The sequence below is a fragment of the Trachurus japonicus genome, chromosome 21, assembly GCF_045865225.1.
Source record: "Trachurus japonicus isolate A0001 chromosome 21, Traja_1.0".
In the NCBI taxonomy this organism is placed as follows: domain Eukaryota; kingdom Metazoa; phylum Chordata; class Actinopteri; order Carangiformes; family Carangidae; genus Trachurus; species Trachurus japonicus.
This window is the reverse complement of record NC_140927.1, coordinates 18946388-18962703: the sequence shown is the minus strand read 5'-3', so window position 1 is coordinate 18962703 and position 16316 is coordinate 18946388. Positions and strand designations below refer to the sequence as shown.

Sequence of the window (16316 nt, the reverse complement as noted above, 5' to 3'; positions counted from 1 at the left end):
ATGCCATCATGAATGAAACATCACATTACTCATTACTCAGCTAGTTTTGGTGTGTCTGTTTGAACAATCTCACAGGATGTTAACAAGCTACTCTCTTACATTTGAGCGACACTCGACACAATTTCAGCTGCATAAATAAACACACACTTCGTACAGTGACAGTCACGATTACACCACTTGGAGTTTTAAAGAAATTCAAAGAGAGAATAATTAAAATCTCTGTGTATTTCTTAAATCTACTGCATGGCGTGGGTTTGAAATCAGTGATTTGTTACAGATCACTCAAAATATTCACAAAGTTAAAAATAAAAGACACTTTTTTCAATTTTCATTCATCACAGCAAGTGAAATATCTCAAGTATGACTTGAGATGCATGCTGGAGAGGCCTTGACGCTACAATCTCAGTGCTCTTGAGTTAAACAGAGACATTTAATGCAGAGATAGACCACTAATGTGATTCTGTTTGGATATGAAATCTGTGGAGAGACAGCAGATGAGATGACCATCTCCAGGGAGGAGGCCTGGGGAGTGGAGCGCAGAAGTGGCTGAGACAGAGAGGAACCTCTCTGATTAAAGGCCTTATTCCCCTCTGCCTCTTTTAGACTGCCTCCATCCTGGCCAAGACACAAACACAACTGCCTTTTGTTTAAGCAAACATCTGTCCTCCACTTGACTTTCTCTAACCACCACCTTGGCCTGTATGGGAGCACCGTCGCACATAGTATATAGTCCAACCTGCTATTTATATTGTGTCTGCTATTTCTGTCACTGTGAAAGTGAGGCTGGCCATGTAGTCACACATAATTGTGCAGTCATTCTGCTGTTCTTGTCCACATCGTGACTGACTTGGACTTCACTGCTTTTTGTCCACTTTACATTGTATTCATTCGACATCCAAAAACGCTGTGGCGTGTTATCTCAGCATGCAACAAACCTCTGTCATACAAAGCGAACAGCGATGATGTAACAGCAACATAACCACATCAGACAGGCTAGGTGTCTCCAATTTGTACTTTGTCCTATAATAATAAAATGTTCCACAACAACCCAGGAGAGATTCTGTTCCCCCCATTATTTTTGTCTGGATACTGTATCTCTGTTTGTCTTTGGAAGTACTGATATTGTTGCCATGGGCAACCGCACAATCCTGAGCAGCTCTCTGGTGCTTCTATATTGTAGGAAGGTTTTTTGGTTAGTTAATCTCCTCTGGGTGGGAATAAAACAGCATCTGGAAAACAGCCCACCCACTATGCTTCTCCTGCTGTTTTACAGTGAGTGAGTCCAGTCGTCTCCAGTTTACCTGTTCAACAACTAAACAACACTATCTCATGAAGGAGCTACTCTTCTAGTCTGCAGCAACACTTAGGCTACATCACAGGAAATATAACAAATCAGTGCAGGACTGCATGCACACAGAATACAGTTCTCATTTGACCACATCCCTCGTATTATTTAGTATTTTATATCCTGCTATAAAAACAGAGACAAGACTAATGAAAGAAATTTATGTTTTCATTATTATTTCATTACTATACTGCATTGTCCCCAGGCCTCCTCTGCTCCACAGAACTCTATGTAAAACATTAACCAAATATAGTCATGAACTAACCCTGTGGGCACTGAACTAGACTTGGATTCTCCTGCACCTCATTGTGCTACTCGCTGCTTTTATGCTAAAAGCTCTAAAGGACAGAGTGAAATAAATGGTTGCCTGAGACCTCATCCACCAGCCAGCTGGCTCCCATTCCTGACCCTGAGCCATTTCTGATCCACTCCTCCCTGGAAGCTACTTATTTGATCGTCTAAGTATGACAGATCTTTTGGTCTTTGTGTACTCTGATGAACATTTAGGTTAATCAATTTGTGTCCAGACCAGCGATTTCCTGTGCAAAAAGTTTGCAGTCAAAACATGCCCAACAATGGATCACATAGCTAATGGATTAAAAAAACACACACACACACACTATACAAAAAAACAAAAATCAAAAGCTCACAGTTATGAATAAACAAAGGCAGCAATTCGCAGCAGAAAGTCAGTCCAGTGTATCTTCATTCAACTGATCTTTCATAATATTTATGCTGAGGAAGAATCTTGCCAATGCCATCCAGAAGAACATCTCCACTCACGTCTAATGAACATCTTCTATTTTTTACATAAGGGAGATAAAAAAACAGCTGCGTAATCGCACAATAACAGCTCTTCACAATGCAATGTAAACATATTTAGCAATCACCTACACAAACACACATTGGAGTGACCGCGCTGAGCCCGACGATCACTGTGCCAGAACCATAATTGATACTTTCTCCATGAATATGTGATGTTAGTGCTCATTATCGTCACAGTGCTGTAGCCAACAAATACACAACACCCACAGGATGTATGGAAACACAACAGCAAAGTTCTACATACACAGATCAAAACAGAGCAGATTAAACAACTTTGGGCAAATTAGTCGAAGTTGTTGTTGTTGTTTTAGATACAAGAAGTTACAGAGGCTTTGAGTTAGTTATCTTTCAATGAAGAAGTGTCAAACTTGAGAAAAAAAATCTTTGCTCAAATGAAAGAATGAAGAAAATGAAAGGAAGAGGATGCTTTTGTTTCTGACAGCAGTCACATCTGGGGGCGTTGTGAGGCGGGAGGAAGAGACAAAGAGGGGAAATGTTCCTTTTCTTGTAGTGCTCTAAATATATACAGTGGGTTTCTCTGTAAAATGTTCTATCAACCTTAGCAAAACTGCATCCTGCTGACTTTAATTCCTGCTGGCAGCTGAGAGGGAGAAAACAAAAAATGAAAAAACGCCACTGTAGCAGTGGTAACTCATAATCAGGGATAGCATTGTGTGGCGTTATTAACAGTGACAGGATGCAGTGACGTTGGTGGTCCACTGGGAGCTGCAATCATAAATGCTGCCATGGAGGGATACTAACTGGAAAACAACGGTCCTATCATCTGATGGAAAAATCCCTGCTACCTGCCTCGTTTTCTCACAGGAATGTTACAAAAGGAGCTGTGATTTGCATACGACAGAACGGATCTGAATACTGAGGCGTGATATCATGTTCTAAGGCTACAAAAGCTGGAGCACGTAACCACAATCTTTTATCCCTGAATGAAAAGAAAACTAATGGAGAAAAAAAACCCACAGTCTTGTTGATGACTCATAAATGAAATGAAATGCACGGCATGGTCATTCTTGTGTCATATCCAGTATCTGATGATTTAATATTTCCCATTTTATGATCATGTGTTCCCAACACCAGTGGTCTGTAGTGTTCATGATGGAGCCAAATCCCCTAGGAGGATTACTGTCCACTGGGGCAGATCAACTCAATCTAGCAGACCCATGGGTGCATAAGGTGAGGCGCCTGCCCTGGCAATGAATGAATTCCTGGGGACTGTTGGCTTACATGTCATGTACTCCCCGTGACTTCTTGTTAAAAAAAAAAAAAACATTGAAAAATGTATTTTCAATTCCATCAAGTCAAGAACACACAAATGAAAACTGTAATGTCATGTGATTTCTCTGTATTTTGTAGTTTTTAACAGCAAGGTTTCAGCTGTCCTCTGCATCAGCTGTACATTTTGGCCATACAAACTTGTCCGCTCCACTTATATCTAATCTATAACGGCCAATGACAGATTGCACTCAGGTATATCTTTATATCATATGACCAAAACATGATGCTTGAAAATGACTTATAACCCACGGTCCTTTAACTGATATGATTTAATGAATCAGTTCAATAAGCCGAAGCAGCTCGAGGGAGGGCTTCGTAGTGTTTCAGTGTGTCGATTTCATGACATTATAAAACAGTTAAAGCAACCAACCATGACCACTGTCTGCAGTATGATACATCTGTGAACTTACAGTAGATACAGACAGTTTGGATGATGGCATGCAGCCGCATCAGCTTCTGCATCCACCCCCACCTCTGTATCTACCCCACTTGCTCATTCATTTCACATCATACATGACTGCACAACTTGCTCTCTTGAGCAATCAATAACTCAGCATTTTTAATCACACTGCTCCCCACGTTACTCTCGTGTCTGTCTCTCTCTCTCTCCAATTTATCGCCTTACAACATGCGAAACACCACCTTCCAGAGAATGAGCAGGCACATCCACAGACGGGCAAATACACAGCAGCAACCATTGGACTCACCCTGACAGCTTTGGCATCTTCACAAAGCTGAACACATCCATGTGTGCTGCAGACTGCAGTCAAGGCTACAAATTCACCATCTACTTCACTCCGGCTCCATTGTCCCACACTGTCTTTCACAGCGGGGGGAATAAATAATTCAGAAAAAAAAAAAAAGTGGAGCTTCCACAAGTCAGGTGGAGAGATTAGTCCTGTTGTCTGGGCTTCTGCATGGCTGAGTGATTGCTTGTCCTCGCCTCAGCAGCGCAAATCCACAGCCCATGGAAAAGGATCTGGCAGCGCAGCTTCCCCCGGTTACATCCTTCAAAGCATGCCTCTGTTAGCTGTGTTAAGCCACCTTCATTTAATTTCCATCGCGGTGGAATGATGTGCGGGAGCCACACAGTAACAACAGCTTTGGAGAGAGGCAGAGAGAGCCAGAGCGAGGGGCAGAGGCAGGGAGGGAGGGAGGGACAGGGGTGGCGATGGTGGTGGGAGATGAGAGTGGAGGAGAGAGGAAAGAAGAATGTGCGAGGATGCTATGTGTATGTGTGTGTGTGTGTGTGTGCGTGTGTGTGTGTGTGTATGGCAGCAAGGGGCCACAAGAATTGCTACTAAAGGATGCAGCCAATTTCCAAGAATTCCCCAAAGGCTAGTCTCATCAATCATCAACCATGCGGTGTGTTTCCAGAAAGCAGGAAATGGTTGAAAAGCATGACAGAGATGAAATGACAGAGGCACACCGCATGCAAAAAGCAACAGAGAGGAGCGGTGAGAGCACACCGGAGAGACGGGAGGACCTATAATGTGTCCCCCTCCCCACGGCTGAGACCTCTGCCTCAAAGCTGCACATTACGATGCCCGTACTGTACAGTGCATTTGTTTTGACCTTTCAAAGCAGTCCAGCCGCTAAATGCTCACTCTCAATGGGTCCATTCACAAGAGGCCTACAAACAAACTCAGAGCTGATGTGGCTGCATGGTCCCAGAAGCAGATCACAATATACAGAATGGAATTTGGGTTTTGTGATTAATCGATGTCCAGAGGGGAGAAGATGAGAGCTGTTGTGATTCATAGAGCTTGAAGTAGCCAGCTGCATGTTAACAGATGCTTCAAGCATCTATTTTTTTCTCTGTGATACTTCTCTAGATCGAAATACATCTCCATAAATTTTCATATTTTTCATCGTCTAATTTGAGATGTAAGGCCGTTTCAGCGAGTTTGGGATTTTCTTTTCTTTTTTTTACATCAGGGTTGATGAATGTGCAGGAGAGTCCGACTCCTAAAAGTTTGAAAACAGATATAATTTGGCAAAAGATAAGACCAGAAACATCGCATTTTAGCCCCATCTCCAGATGAAGAATCATCACGTGTCTTATTATCCCGAAGAGGAAGAACCACCCTCCATAAATCAAACACCACCAGATGAGTCACCTCTGTCGAAAAACCACCAAGTGACAATTAGCCTTGTCTCTGATCCAAGGAGGTTTGATACTTCTTCATGTGGCTCAGACAGTTTTAATAAAAGGGATTTCTCACAGTAAGACAGACAATTTACTCTTTTGTCCTCATCTGTGATGTGCCGACACACAGCTACACAAGGCTCACATCAAATATATTAAAAAGACATCTGATCCACTTTTTAAACATGTGTGCTTGAATACTGTAATAACAACTCCAATGGTTATTAAACAGTGGAAATTGGACAAATATAATCCCTCCCACTTAACTCATACATTAAAGGGTTAAAAGGAGATTATCCCCTATCTAGTTACATTCAGTTTGAATCTCTTCTGGGAGCTTGACAGAATAACAAACAGCCCAATCAATAAAAATGTCAGGGTAGTAATGAATAAATAAATACAAATACACCGAACACAAGCACTAGTTGAGGAATGCCAAGCTACAATTTGTAACTGCTTCCTCAGTCAAGTAGCGGCCATCCTATATTTAAATGCCACAACTTGTAAGGCTCTGCAGGGTGATTCAGTGTGCCTTTGCTGAGAGTGATACATGCAGTAAAGAATGTTGTCACTTCCACTCAGGGTCAGACTCACATTTGTTTGCTGCCATGGAAAAGATGGCACTAGATGGGTAAAGAGGTAAACTCCTGATTGATGTTGACTTTTTTTTCGCATAACATCTCTGCATCTGTGAAACCACCTGATCCAGATGTTTAAGATAATATACAATGCAGTGAAGTGAACCATCATTTTCTTAATCACATTCTGCAACACAACAAAGTTAGTGTGCACGCAAAGACATCAAGGAAGCACTGATGAGTGAAGAACATGTCTGACAATTTGCTTTAAATGCAACCTCGGTGTCCTGTGGCGGGAGGATTGAGAGACTCAGCGTATTCTGGACAGTTATGTTTGTCCATTTGGGCTTGAGGCCCAGAGGCCAACATGAGGGGCAGAGGATATTAGGGTCAGACAGAAGCGTGATCTAAGGAGACTATGGCTAAGCTTTGACCAATAAAACCCCACTGCTGCCCTGCTGATCCCTAACTCTCCACTCCCTTTCAAAACAGCTGATTTCAGTCATTCTGGCAGACTTGGCCACTTAAAACCCAGCAGTGCTTACATTTTTCAAGCCTGTGGATCACGTTGTTTGACTTTAAAAACAAAAAAAAAAAGCAGAGCAAAACCACTTTGCATAAATTGCTAACGATGCTAGAGAGCGAGGACATAAATGTATATTAAGCTCTAAAAAGCTTCATTGCACCAGATTTCGTCAGAGTGACAACAGAATGAGGCTGTGTTCATACGGACTGTTAGACTGCAGATTGCACTGCATTAAAACCGTGCAGTACAGTAATGTGACTCTGTAGCTTTTGCTGCCCTCTGATCCCAACTTAGCATTAGTGGCCCCTGGATCTCATCCACATGTGTGTCAGTGGTCCCTCCAGCCAACTGCCCTCAGAAACCACACTTAACTGTCTCATCTGCTGCGTTTTGTTTGTGTGTGTGTGTTGTTTTGTCAACATGTAGCTGCCTATGAACTACCTCAGACACTCAACTTTCCCGATCTGTTAGTGCGACACTAATTACGCCTGTGCCGTGGCTGATTTATTCACTGAATTAAACAGCTTTTAGCAGGAAGTTTAAAGATCTGAACTGTGTTTTGCCATGAATATTCAGTGGTGTGAATAATTGGGATGAGAAGTGAAGTCTTCCCTGGCTGAGTTGTGTTACGCTTTGAAAAGATTATGGATTTGGTTTTTCCAGTTTCACTACACCTGCTGATAAAGTTCAAAGTAATACTGGGATGCTGGGGCCTGTTCTATGTGGAGCGAATAAACTAATGAGCAGACTGCTAAAGATGCTCAACAACACAGACACAGCGTGCCTGGTTAACAGGCAGGGTTAATAAATGAACTCATGGGTCATTGGCAGGTCATATTTGGTCCATCCATTCATCTTCTACGTCTGATTATCTGTTCGGGGTCGCTTTCCCAGCATGCAGTGGGCAGTTGATACACAGAGGACATTCACCAATCTATCACAAGGCCATAAAATTGAAAAATATTCTTCCTATTACAACTTGTGAATGCAAAATTTGTCACTTGTCTTCTCTGATAGGAAAAATAAAGATGGCATTAATTCATGTTCCTGTGCCACCAGTTATAATTCATATTTTTGTGACAATGTATCAATTGACTTTACGAAAACAATATGAAAGAGGTTGCTTGTATTCTTGAACCTTAAAGGGATACTTCACCCAAAATCGATAATTCACCAATTTTCTACTCACCATCATGCCAAGGAAGGGTTTGGAGAACTTTCAGAGTCATTAAAACGCTTTTGGAGTTCCAGGGGGGGTCCGGCTGGCAACAGATTTTCATATAATGGCAGCAGTTCTGAATCGTCCAAAACACACACTATGAAACATCCAAATACCTCCATACTGCTCGTCCGTACTGACCCAAGTGTCCTGAAGCCGTATTGAGGTATTTGGATGTTTTGGACGATTCAAAAATGAGCACTATCTGCTGCCATTATATGAAAATCCGTTGCCAGCCGGACGCCCCCAGGAACTCCAAAAGTGTTTTGATGACTCCAAGAGTTCTCCAAACCCTTTGGTGTGGCAGGATGAAGGGGGGCCTGGGCGGGGTTTGAGACCAGTCTCCCGGGTAAGGGTCATGCGCACTGACCTTTCGACCAAAGGGATATCCCTGTGGCCAAGTAGCCAGGGCGCATGATCAATTGGCGGCATAGTGACAGGACGGTCAACTGTCACATTGGCATGACGGTGAGTAGATAATCGATAATTCACCAATGAATTATGGATTTGGGTGAAGTTTCCCTTTAAGAGAATTGCCACTCAAATATGCAGCGTTATCAGACCTTGTTTCATTGTTCAGGCCACAACTTTACTGTTTTGGTTCACTTTAGGGATGCACGATAACTATTGGTACAAATAATTATTGGCCCGATATGGGCTGATAATTATCGGCCAAAATACACAGATATGTGTATAATAATTAGCCAACATTGCCTGAATTTTGCTTGTTTTCAGTTGATTTGAAACAATAATAGATTTAGATTTTTGAAGAGTCATAACTGTTCTTGTTTCTGTTGTGATTACAGTAGTGACGTCAGTTATACTATTTGGTTAAGTCAGAGGCATCTTTACTCACTACATCTTAGCCTTTCTTAACGTAAACTATTAAAAATGTTATCAGTTACTGGTATCGACATCGGTTAGAAGAAGCAGGAAGTTATTGGTTATCGATATCAGTGAGAAAAAAAGAGTTATCGTGCATCCCTAGAGTAGTTCTCTTTCACTGCTCTTTCATAGAAACATAACACAGCAGCTGTTTTGTACAAAACCTGCACATAGTGGAGCATTTATCAACTGATAAGCCTGATATTTCCATCAGGGGTTGATGGAGGCCCAAAACTACTGAGTGACTATTGGACATTGATCGGAAAGCCTGTAAAGCCACTTCAAATAATGTTTGTCTGTAACCGCTGCAAGTTTACATTTTGTAAATGCTCATGAATGAGTTCACTCCATCAACTCAAAGTGTTGATCATATGACAGTGTTATGTTGCAACTAGTTTCCATTGTCCCCAAATGGCCAAAGAAATCATTTCGTTGCGTATCTCAGCAAACCAAGCCTGTGAGTGAGCATCACACTAACTGGACCCAAAGGGATTTCAGCCATTGTAGTTATTAACAAGCTGTGCTATAGATTACAATTACGTCAGGCATCCGCAGTATAATCTACAGCCTTACAAAACTGATGTTTTCCTGTAAAACACACAGTAGCCTCAGCATGCTATTGTCACTCAGGTGCAAAGACACAAAAGGAAGAGTTCTTGCAAAAGTTGCAAACACCAATTATTTTCAAGAGAACTGTGAATCTCAAAAGAAAACCTCAGCAATCCCACAGGAATGTGATACATCATTACTGTGAGGAAGCGATGAAAAATAAAGAAGAATGAGCTAGCTAGGCAACTCATCCCCACCCCCATCCCCATCATCCCCACTCTGACCTTCAGTCAGCAACCTTAAGCACAACAACACAATCTATTGTTTTGTTTTTCAAACGCCAGACACCATTGAGGCAATCATTAATTCTTGTCACAATGAATGATGTTAAAATGAAGTGAAAGGATAAACTGGCTCTGTAACTCTTATGCTAAAGTACTCGCAATCCAACGTCTTTGTACAGTTACTACTGCCAGTGCACCTGCTCCTAGAGTTGTGTGATTAATCAGCCCTGACTGAATTACAAAGTTAGTACAGTTCCAATCCACAGTACACTACTCACTGAATGACAGTGAAGATGCCGACTTCATTGTCGTCTGGGTCCATTGCTGATGACATGTCTTTAATGCGGTACTTTCAGTTTCAGTTTTTCTTGTCCAGGCCTTTCAAGCCTCTCACTGATGTGTGCTCCCGTCCTTTCTCCCGACTCCAAAGTTTCTCCCTGCTTGATTTGGACTTTCCATAGGCAACTGAGCTTGTCTGAGTAAGGCATTCAGTTATGATTACATACAGTGCCCCTGTCCAAGTGAGTGGCCACTGCCCTGGGGGAGGAGACTGAGCTTGTCGCTTCTGCCTCAGTAATGAAATAACATCACATTCCGGGCCAGTGCATCAGAAAACACAGAGGGATCAATGCTGAACAGCTGGACTCCAATGGTTTGCTGTGCACGTTAAGGCAGCCTCAATGAACAAGGCTCTCATGAAAAAAATCTGTCCTGTTTGGATGAAATTCACCTGTGGTGTTTTCATATTTCAAGTCAAGTCCACTGGTCGTAGCAGGAGAGTTAATGCACATTTGAGTGCCTCCAGTCCAGGCCGTACTGTAAGTCACAGACACCAGTGTTTTTTTCTTTATGGCATTATTTACAACATTTTCAGCGCATAACCAAATTTCAGTATCTGAAATATTAATCTGATTCCTGTATGAGGCATTTGGAAATGGCATGTGTTTTATCATCCATGAGAGCTTAAAAATTAAGCTTCAAACGTAATCCAACCTCTATCACTATCTGCCTGCCAACTGTCACCCTTAACAGAGCCAAACCTAAGTCCTATAAACCTTGGAATTAGATCTTAACCTAAATGTAATAAAGTAGCAGGTATTATTTTATTATACATATTTTCGTTCGATGTGTTTATGCACATTTATTGTCAGATAATGGAACTTGTCATAGTGTATTTTTAATCTAATAAATAAATGATATTCTACATCCATATTTTTGGCTTTTTAGCGCATTCTCCCATAAAACCATGGCAGTTTAACATCATGATAGTTCACACTGGATTATGCCATGCAGATTCTTTCATGCATGAATGGCATACACAGTCTTCCATTAGTTATGAGCTGAGGCACGTGTCTTTGCCTCTGCAAGCAAATGGAACTGCTTGCATAACACATCCCATGCCATGTACACCCACAGCAGGCTACAACAACCTAAAGTTCAGCTTCCCATATAACACCATTAAAATGTAACCAGATGTCTGAACGTGTTTTTCATCAAAACATTTCCTGTGATATGTGTATAGCACGGTGTTATAGTTTCAGGATATGTGTACTGCAAATAGTGCACACACTTTCTCTCCATACATATACTGTATACCCAAGCTGTGCATCGCCATATGGCCACAATGGAACGCTGTGTGAGGTTAAATCAGACAGCAGACCTTAGAGATAAATACTGCACATGAATCCATCAAATCATGTGGCCCAACATTTGCCTTTGGGCCTCAGCACACTGCAGCAGTGGCCAGTTTTTTCCGTTACAAACACAGGCCACAGCACTTAGAGCGAATGTGCACAGCGCAATCACCCTGCACATTGTACGCGACTAAGAATCACATTAGCATGTTGTCTTGGGGTCACAACAGTGACGATTTAGGATGGTGATGATAGGCAGTGTGTGTTCTGAGACTCATCTGATTTAATGTGCTGCTCGCTGTGTGTGGGAGGATGGCTCATTTGTTTCCTCAGAACAATGTGAAGCTGCATGCTTCCTTGCAAATTGCTTTGACAGCTTACATGGCTGCAATACACAGTTCTGAGTTTCTGATTAATTAGTAGAATACACTTAAGGGCACATGAAGCTATAACACCCCAATGTTCCAACAAAAAAAAAGAGTAATAAATGGTAGCTAAAACAAATAACCAAAAGCAAAAGGTGCTGTTACTTCCACATGAGAGAGAAATGAAATTGCAAAGCGAGAAGAAACAAGTTGATTTTCAGTCCATCAAAGCAGATTTGTGCCTCACATAATAACAGTGAAAGTGACTTTTTCATTACTTTATGGAGCAGAACAAACAGTAGATGCAGTCATTTGCATAAAATGATGAGAGTCAGTCCATGCAGAACAGGAAAACTCATAACATAATAAGAGCTACTGCTTCGGCCCTAAAGGTTACAGATGTATTTGTAGGAGCCGTCAACTGCATTCATTGCATTAATGTGATTTTGGCCACAAATCTGAATAAGGATCATTATCTTTTTTGCCCTCTCAAAAGAATGCCAAATAGGTCATTAATCTTAATTAATTAAACAAGTTGGAAACACATCAACAGAGTTGGACAAAGCCCTTGCCTTCATTAAACTCTGAAAAGTGTTCTTTCTGTTTAAATCAAACATTAACATTAAAGCGGACTATTTAATGAGACTGCATTAATCATCATTATACTGTATGTTGTTGGGTAAGTAAAATAGACCACTAACAAACCCAACAAGCATAAAAACAACTCAGCAACCTTAAATATACTTGCAAATTAGACAGGAAGTACACAGAAGTCAATCGCAGTCAATGAGATTGCAGGATATCACATTCCTCAAATCAGATAGCAACTCTCGTGTCAACACACTACAGAAGCTCCTCCCTGCTGCCCTGGGAGGATAGGATTCACAGCATCCAGCAATTATCTGTAATGTGGGAGAAAAATCAATGTGCCCATGGAAAGCTGCTAAGGTCACCAAGCCAACGTTGTCACTTGAATCAGAAGCGCTGCATTGCTGCAGGCTGGGCTCCGAGCCCATCAGTCAGCATCTGTGAGAACACGCATCATTTGTAATACCACGGATTACGATATCTATTAGCCTGACGATATGGAAGATAATTGTTTTTTGCATGTGATCATGGTAGAATAGGAAATTATCTTTGATTTCACTCAGATGAAAACATCACAACACATCCACGTCCTCACACAGAACTGAGTTCATGTAGTTTGTTTTTATACCTCCCCCATGAAAAACAATGTTTATTTTAAACTGTACTTACTTTATAGTTATGGTCTAGCTTTAGTCTAGATTTTAAATCTCAGCCTAAAAAAATGTGATGCCTTTCCAATTGTGTTCTTTAAATGGGGATTGAGTTATAAAAGTTGAATTTGAACTTAAACACAGAATTCACTGTCATTCAATCGATGCTGGTGCAGTAATAGATTTCATATGATACATTGTAAAGTACAGTATAACGCAGATGAGTGTGGGAAGTGTTCCCACCTTAAATATTGTAAGATTATCTCTGCTGTCAATCATTTTGAAATTTGTAGGAGAAAAAAGAAGTGAAAGTTCCTCAGACTCACCTCTGCTCTTCTTGGTTTTTGTCCAAATTAACACAAATTTCATCCTTCTCTGTATTGTCACTTTCCATGTCTTCTCTCTTAGGTAAGATGCTCACAACTGAAGCTAATGGAGAGCTAGCTTAGAGTGCGCTTTCTGAGAGTGAGACTATCCGGGCAATACTGGAAAGGGAGGGGGGAGGCTTCCTTGAAACATTGATAGTCTGGTGTAAATTCTATTAACAGCAAGGGGGATATTGAGAAGAATGAAAAATCAATACCTTGTGGCCAGTAATGTTTGAGGGATCAGGCTGAGTGGAAATGTGAGATGGCATGGCCTTGCCCTGACGCAGAGACTTGCTTCTGTAAGTGGTTAATCAAGTGCTTGTCTGACATCTAGATTGCATTTTCCTCTCAGCATTCCTCCCATTTTTCCTCTTCGCCATAGAGAATGTGTGCTATCAAATTTAAGAGATGGTAATCAGAGTCATATTAGCAGTCACCAATCTGATATATCTGCACTCCACTTAAGGGATTGAATATTATCTTATGTCTTATGGTCTCAATTTTCACAAATGCATCCTGTTTCTCCTCCGCACCAAATGCATGTCCATAGCCGACGACTTTTCATTCTTCTTAGACTGCACACTCTTGTGCCGGGCGGAGGGCCTACAATGACTCAGTGAGTCAAAATTCTGCATTGTTGTTGTGTTTAAGTTAATCCTATACCACTATGTTGAGCTGTTAACCAAAGAGAAGGAGACATACACCACAATGAGCCAATCATATTGTTTCCCCTGCTGCCGTTAACAGGCTACAAGGCCTCTAGCTGTAAATTCCTTCAGAGCTACAATCAGTGGCAGTTCACAAGAGTTATGTCTCAATATCTGCACAGTAATAACAGATAAATACGTCATTAAATTTCACAGTTTTTTCGGTGCCCCACTAGGACAGATTCTGTTTTTAATGTGAATCATTTAATGTTGATGATACTATGTCTAGTGCATAGCAGCGCACTAGCACAGACAAGTGACAGAAAGGAGTCACTGCACGAGATCAGGGCTAAGCTATGCTAGTAATACAATGCTCCTTCAATATAGTGACAAGAATTGGCATTCTTTCAGTAGAGCTTGCCTATGACATGCAGTACAGCGGCTGCACATGAGTTTGACTTCAAGAGTTTCTTGTTGGTTCTTATCTGACTCAAAGCAAAGAAATATCTTTATGTTAATGGCATTTCAGCATATTGCATAAAGTTTCATTTTGAGCTTTAAATGTTACCTGCAGTAAAATCAATCATGACTGTTGGAGAAAATTGCCATTGTGAAGCATACAATTCAGTTTTTGTCAGATTTAACTGTTATGGAATCTGGTACAAATCAGTCAATATATTTACATTGCATTGCAAAAGTATTGAATTCATTGTTTCTAAATCTTGTATCTGTAACCAAGAGCAAACTGCCCCAGGTCTGCTGATCCTCAGGTGGGCCAGGAGCCCAAGGTTCACTGTGTGCCAATTGGTTTGTGGGAGTATGAGTGACTGTAATTTTGTCTGGAATATGGGGATGTCAAATTTCATTTAAATGCATTACTAACCCCACATATATACAGTATATATACCCTAGCTCTCCTTTTTGTCTTGGAGAAGAGAGCTGTATCAACATCTGGTTTCACATTTTATGGTGATGTATGGTGCATAATTTCATTTGTGTCAAATTTCCACATGTCAAACCTGGAACAATGTCATTTTTAGGTATAGCAAGAATGTACAGTAACCCAAACCCAGGAAAGCAGTGGGATGGATGTGGGGGAGAGGCTGCAATAGGAGCCCAGCTGCTCAGCTTTTCTTTGCTGCCCCCAAGCAGATTAATGTGGTCAACACAAGTACATTCTCCAAATTAATCATTAGCACACATGCACACATGCCTGGACTCAGTTGATACCTAAGCAACAATATGGGTGTATTACTTCCATCTAGTGGCCGGTAATCTACTGGTCTATTCTTCCCAAAAAGGAGGAGTCACCCACCTCATGCCATGCTAGCTCATCCACAGCTGCACTCACAGAGACAGAGATTCCATTTCATGTCCTTCAAAATCCTCAAGCACAACTGCTCATGTCCATACATGTCGAAACAATATTAACAGTCAGTCTCTTTAAAACATTTTCAGCAAAAGACACTGTTGCAGATCTACATTCGGTTATCGTTTTCATCACAGATACTGGAACACATAGTTTCAGCAGAAGCCAGCACCAAGAAATCTAAGTGCTACTGCTGAGACTGTTTTCCTTTCCCCCTGAAAATCTAATAGCACTAGAGAACTGACCTAATAAATCACTGGGAGAAATTACCTCCCCCATACATGCTCAGAAACCTGTGTTGATCCAGTGAGACAGCAATCTCTCAGAGTATTCCTGCCAGCAGGCTGCTCATTGTAGTACTCATTATATTTTTCTACAGCCCACTGTAGAGTGAAGTGCCTCTCAGAAAGATGCTTAGCTGATTAAGGGAGCGATCATCACTTTGAAATATGAATTACATTACATTGTGGCAGTTACATGGAGAATGTTTCAATCGCATTTTTAACCACAAGTAAAAAACCTAAATATTTGAAACTAACCCAAACTCTTTTTTGTGAGGTATTTCAAAATCCCACTCTGAACTTGTGTGGGCCTAACATTTAGACAATCCTTTACGAGGTTAGTATGTAAACTCCCATGCGCTCATACCACTGAGAAATGACAGAACGGGAAGTCTGATGTGAATCTGCATGGACTCTTTCTGCAAACCCCAGCACCACCAAATAAGTGAATCAAACGCAAAGCCGCCCTCTTATCCCACCCTTATCACCACTTCCCCTGTCTGTTTGGTGGACCCTGGTATCTGATGAATCCTTATCGTTGCCATACAGCGCTGGTTCACATGTCATTTTATCACACAGGTCCCTTCCCCAGGGCTCCCACAGGAAGAGTGTGTTCCCATAGGGCACTAGATGCTAAGTATCTCAACTGCCTTACGGTGAGGAAAAAAAAAAAGCATTTTGGTCAAGCAAGGACTGTGAATGTGGGCATAGTTCGTCCAGTGGGTTTATCATTAAGAGGGTGTCATAGTTCTTAACACAGG

The 16316-nt window shown here is 41.4% G+C and overlaps 1 protein-coding gene across 4 annotated transcripts in view; it reads right to left on the bottom strand.

Moving 5' to 3' along the window:
• The window catches only part of LOC146965080 (FERM and PDZ domain-containing protein 4-like), a 42219-nt gene that overhangs the window by 22580 nt on the left and 3323 nt on the right, over window positions 1–16316 (bottom strand). For 2 of the 4 annotated variants that reach the window (XM_085765642.1, XM_085765643.1), the window contains exon 1: window positions 4171–4426. The exons of 1 other annotated variant lie outside the window; for it this stretch is intronic. In XM_085765642.1, the coding sequence (XP_085621768.1) occupies window positions 4171–4211 (41 nt within the window). In that variant the 5' untranslated portion in view covers window positions 4212–4426. Of the gene's footprint in view, window positions 1–4170; window positions 4427–9931; window positions 10163–16316 lie in introns of those variants that run through there. One more of the 4 variants, XM_085765641.1, reaches the window with a different exon arrangement.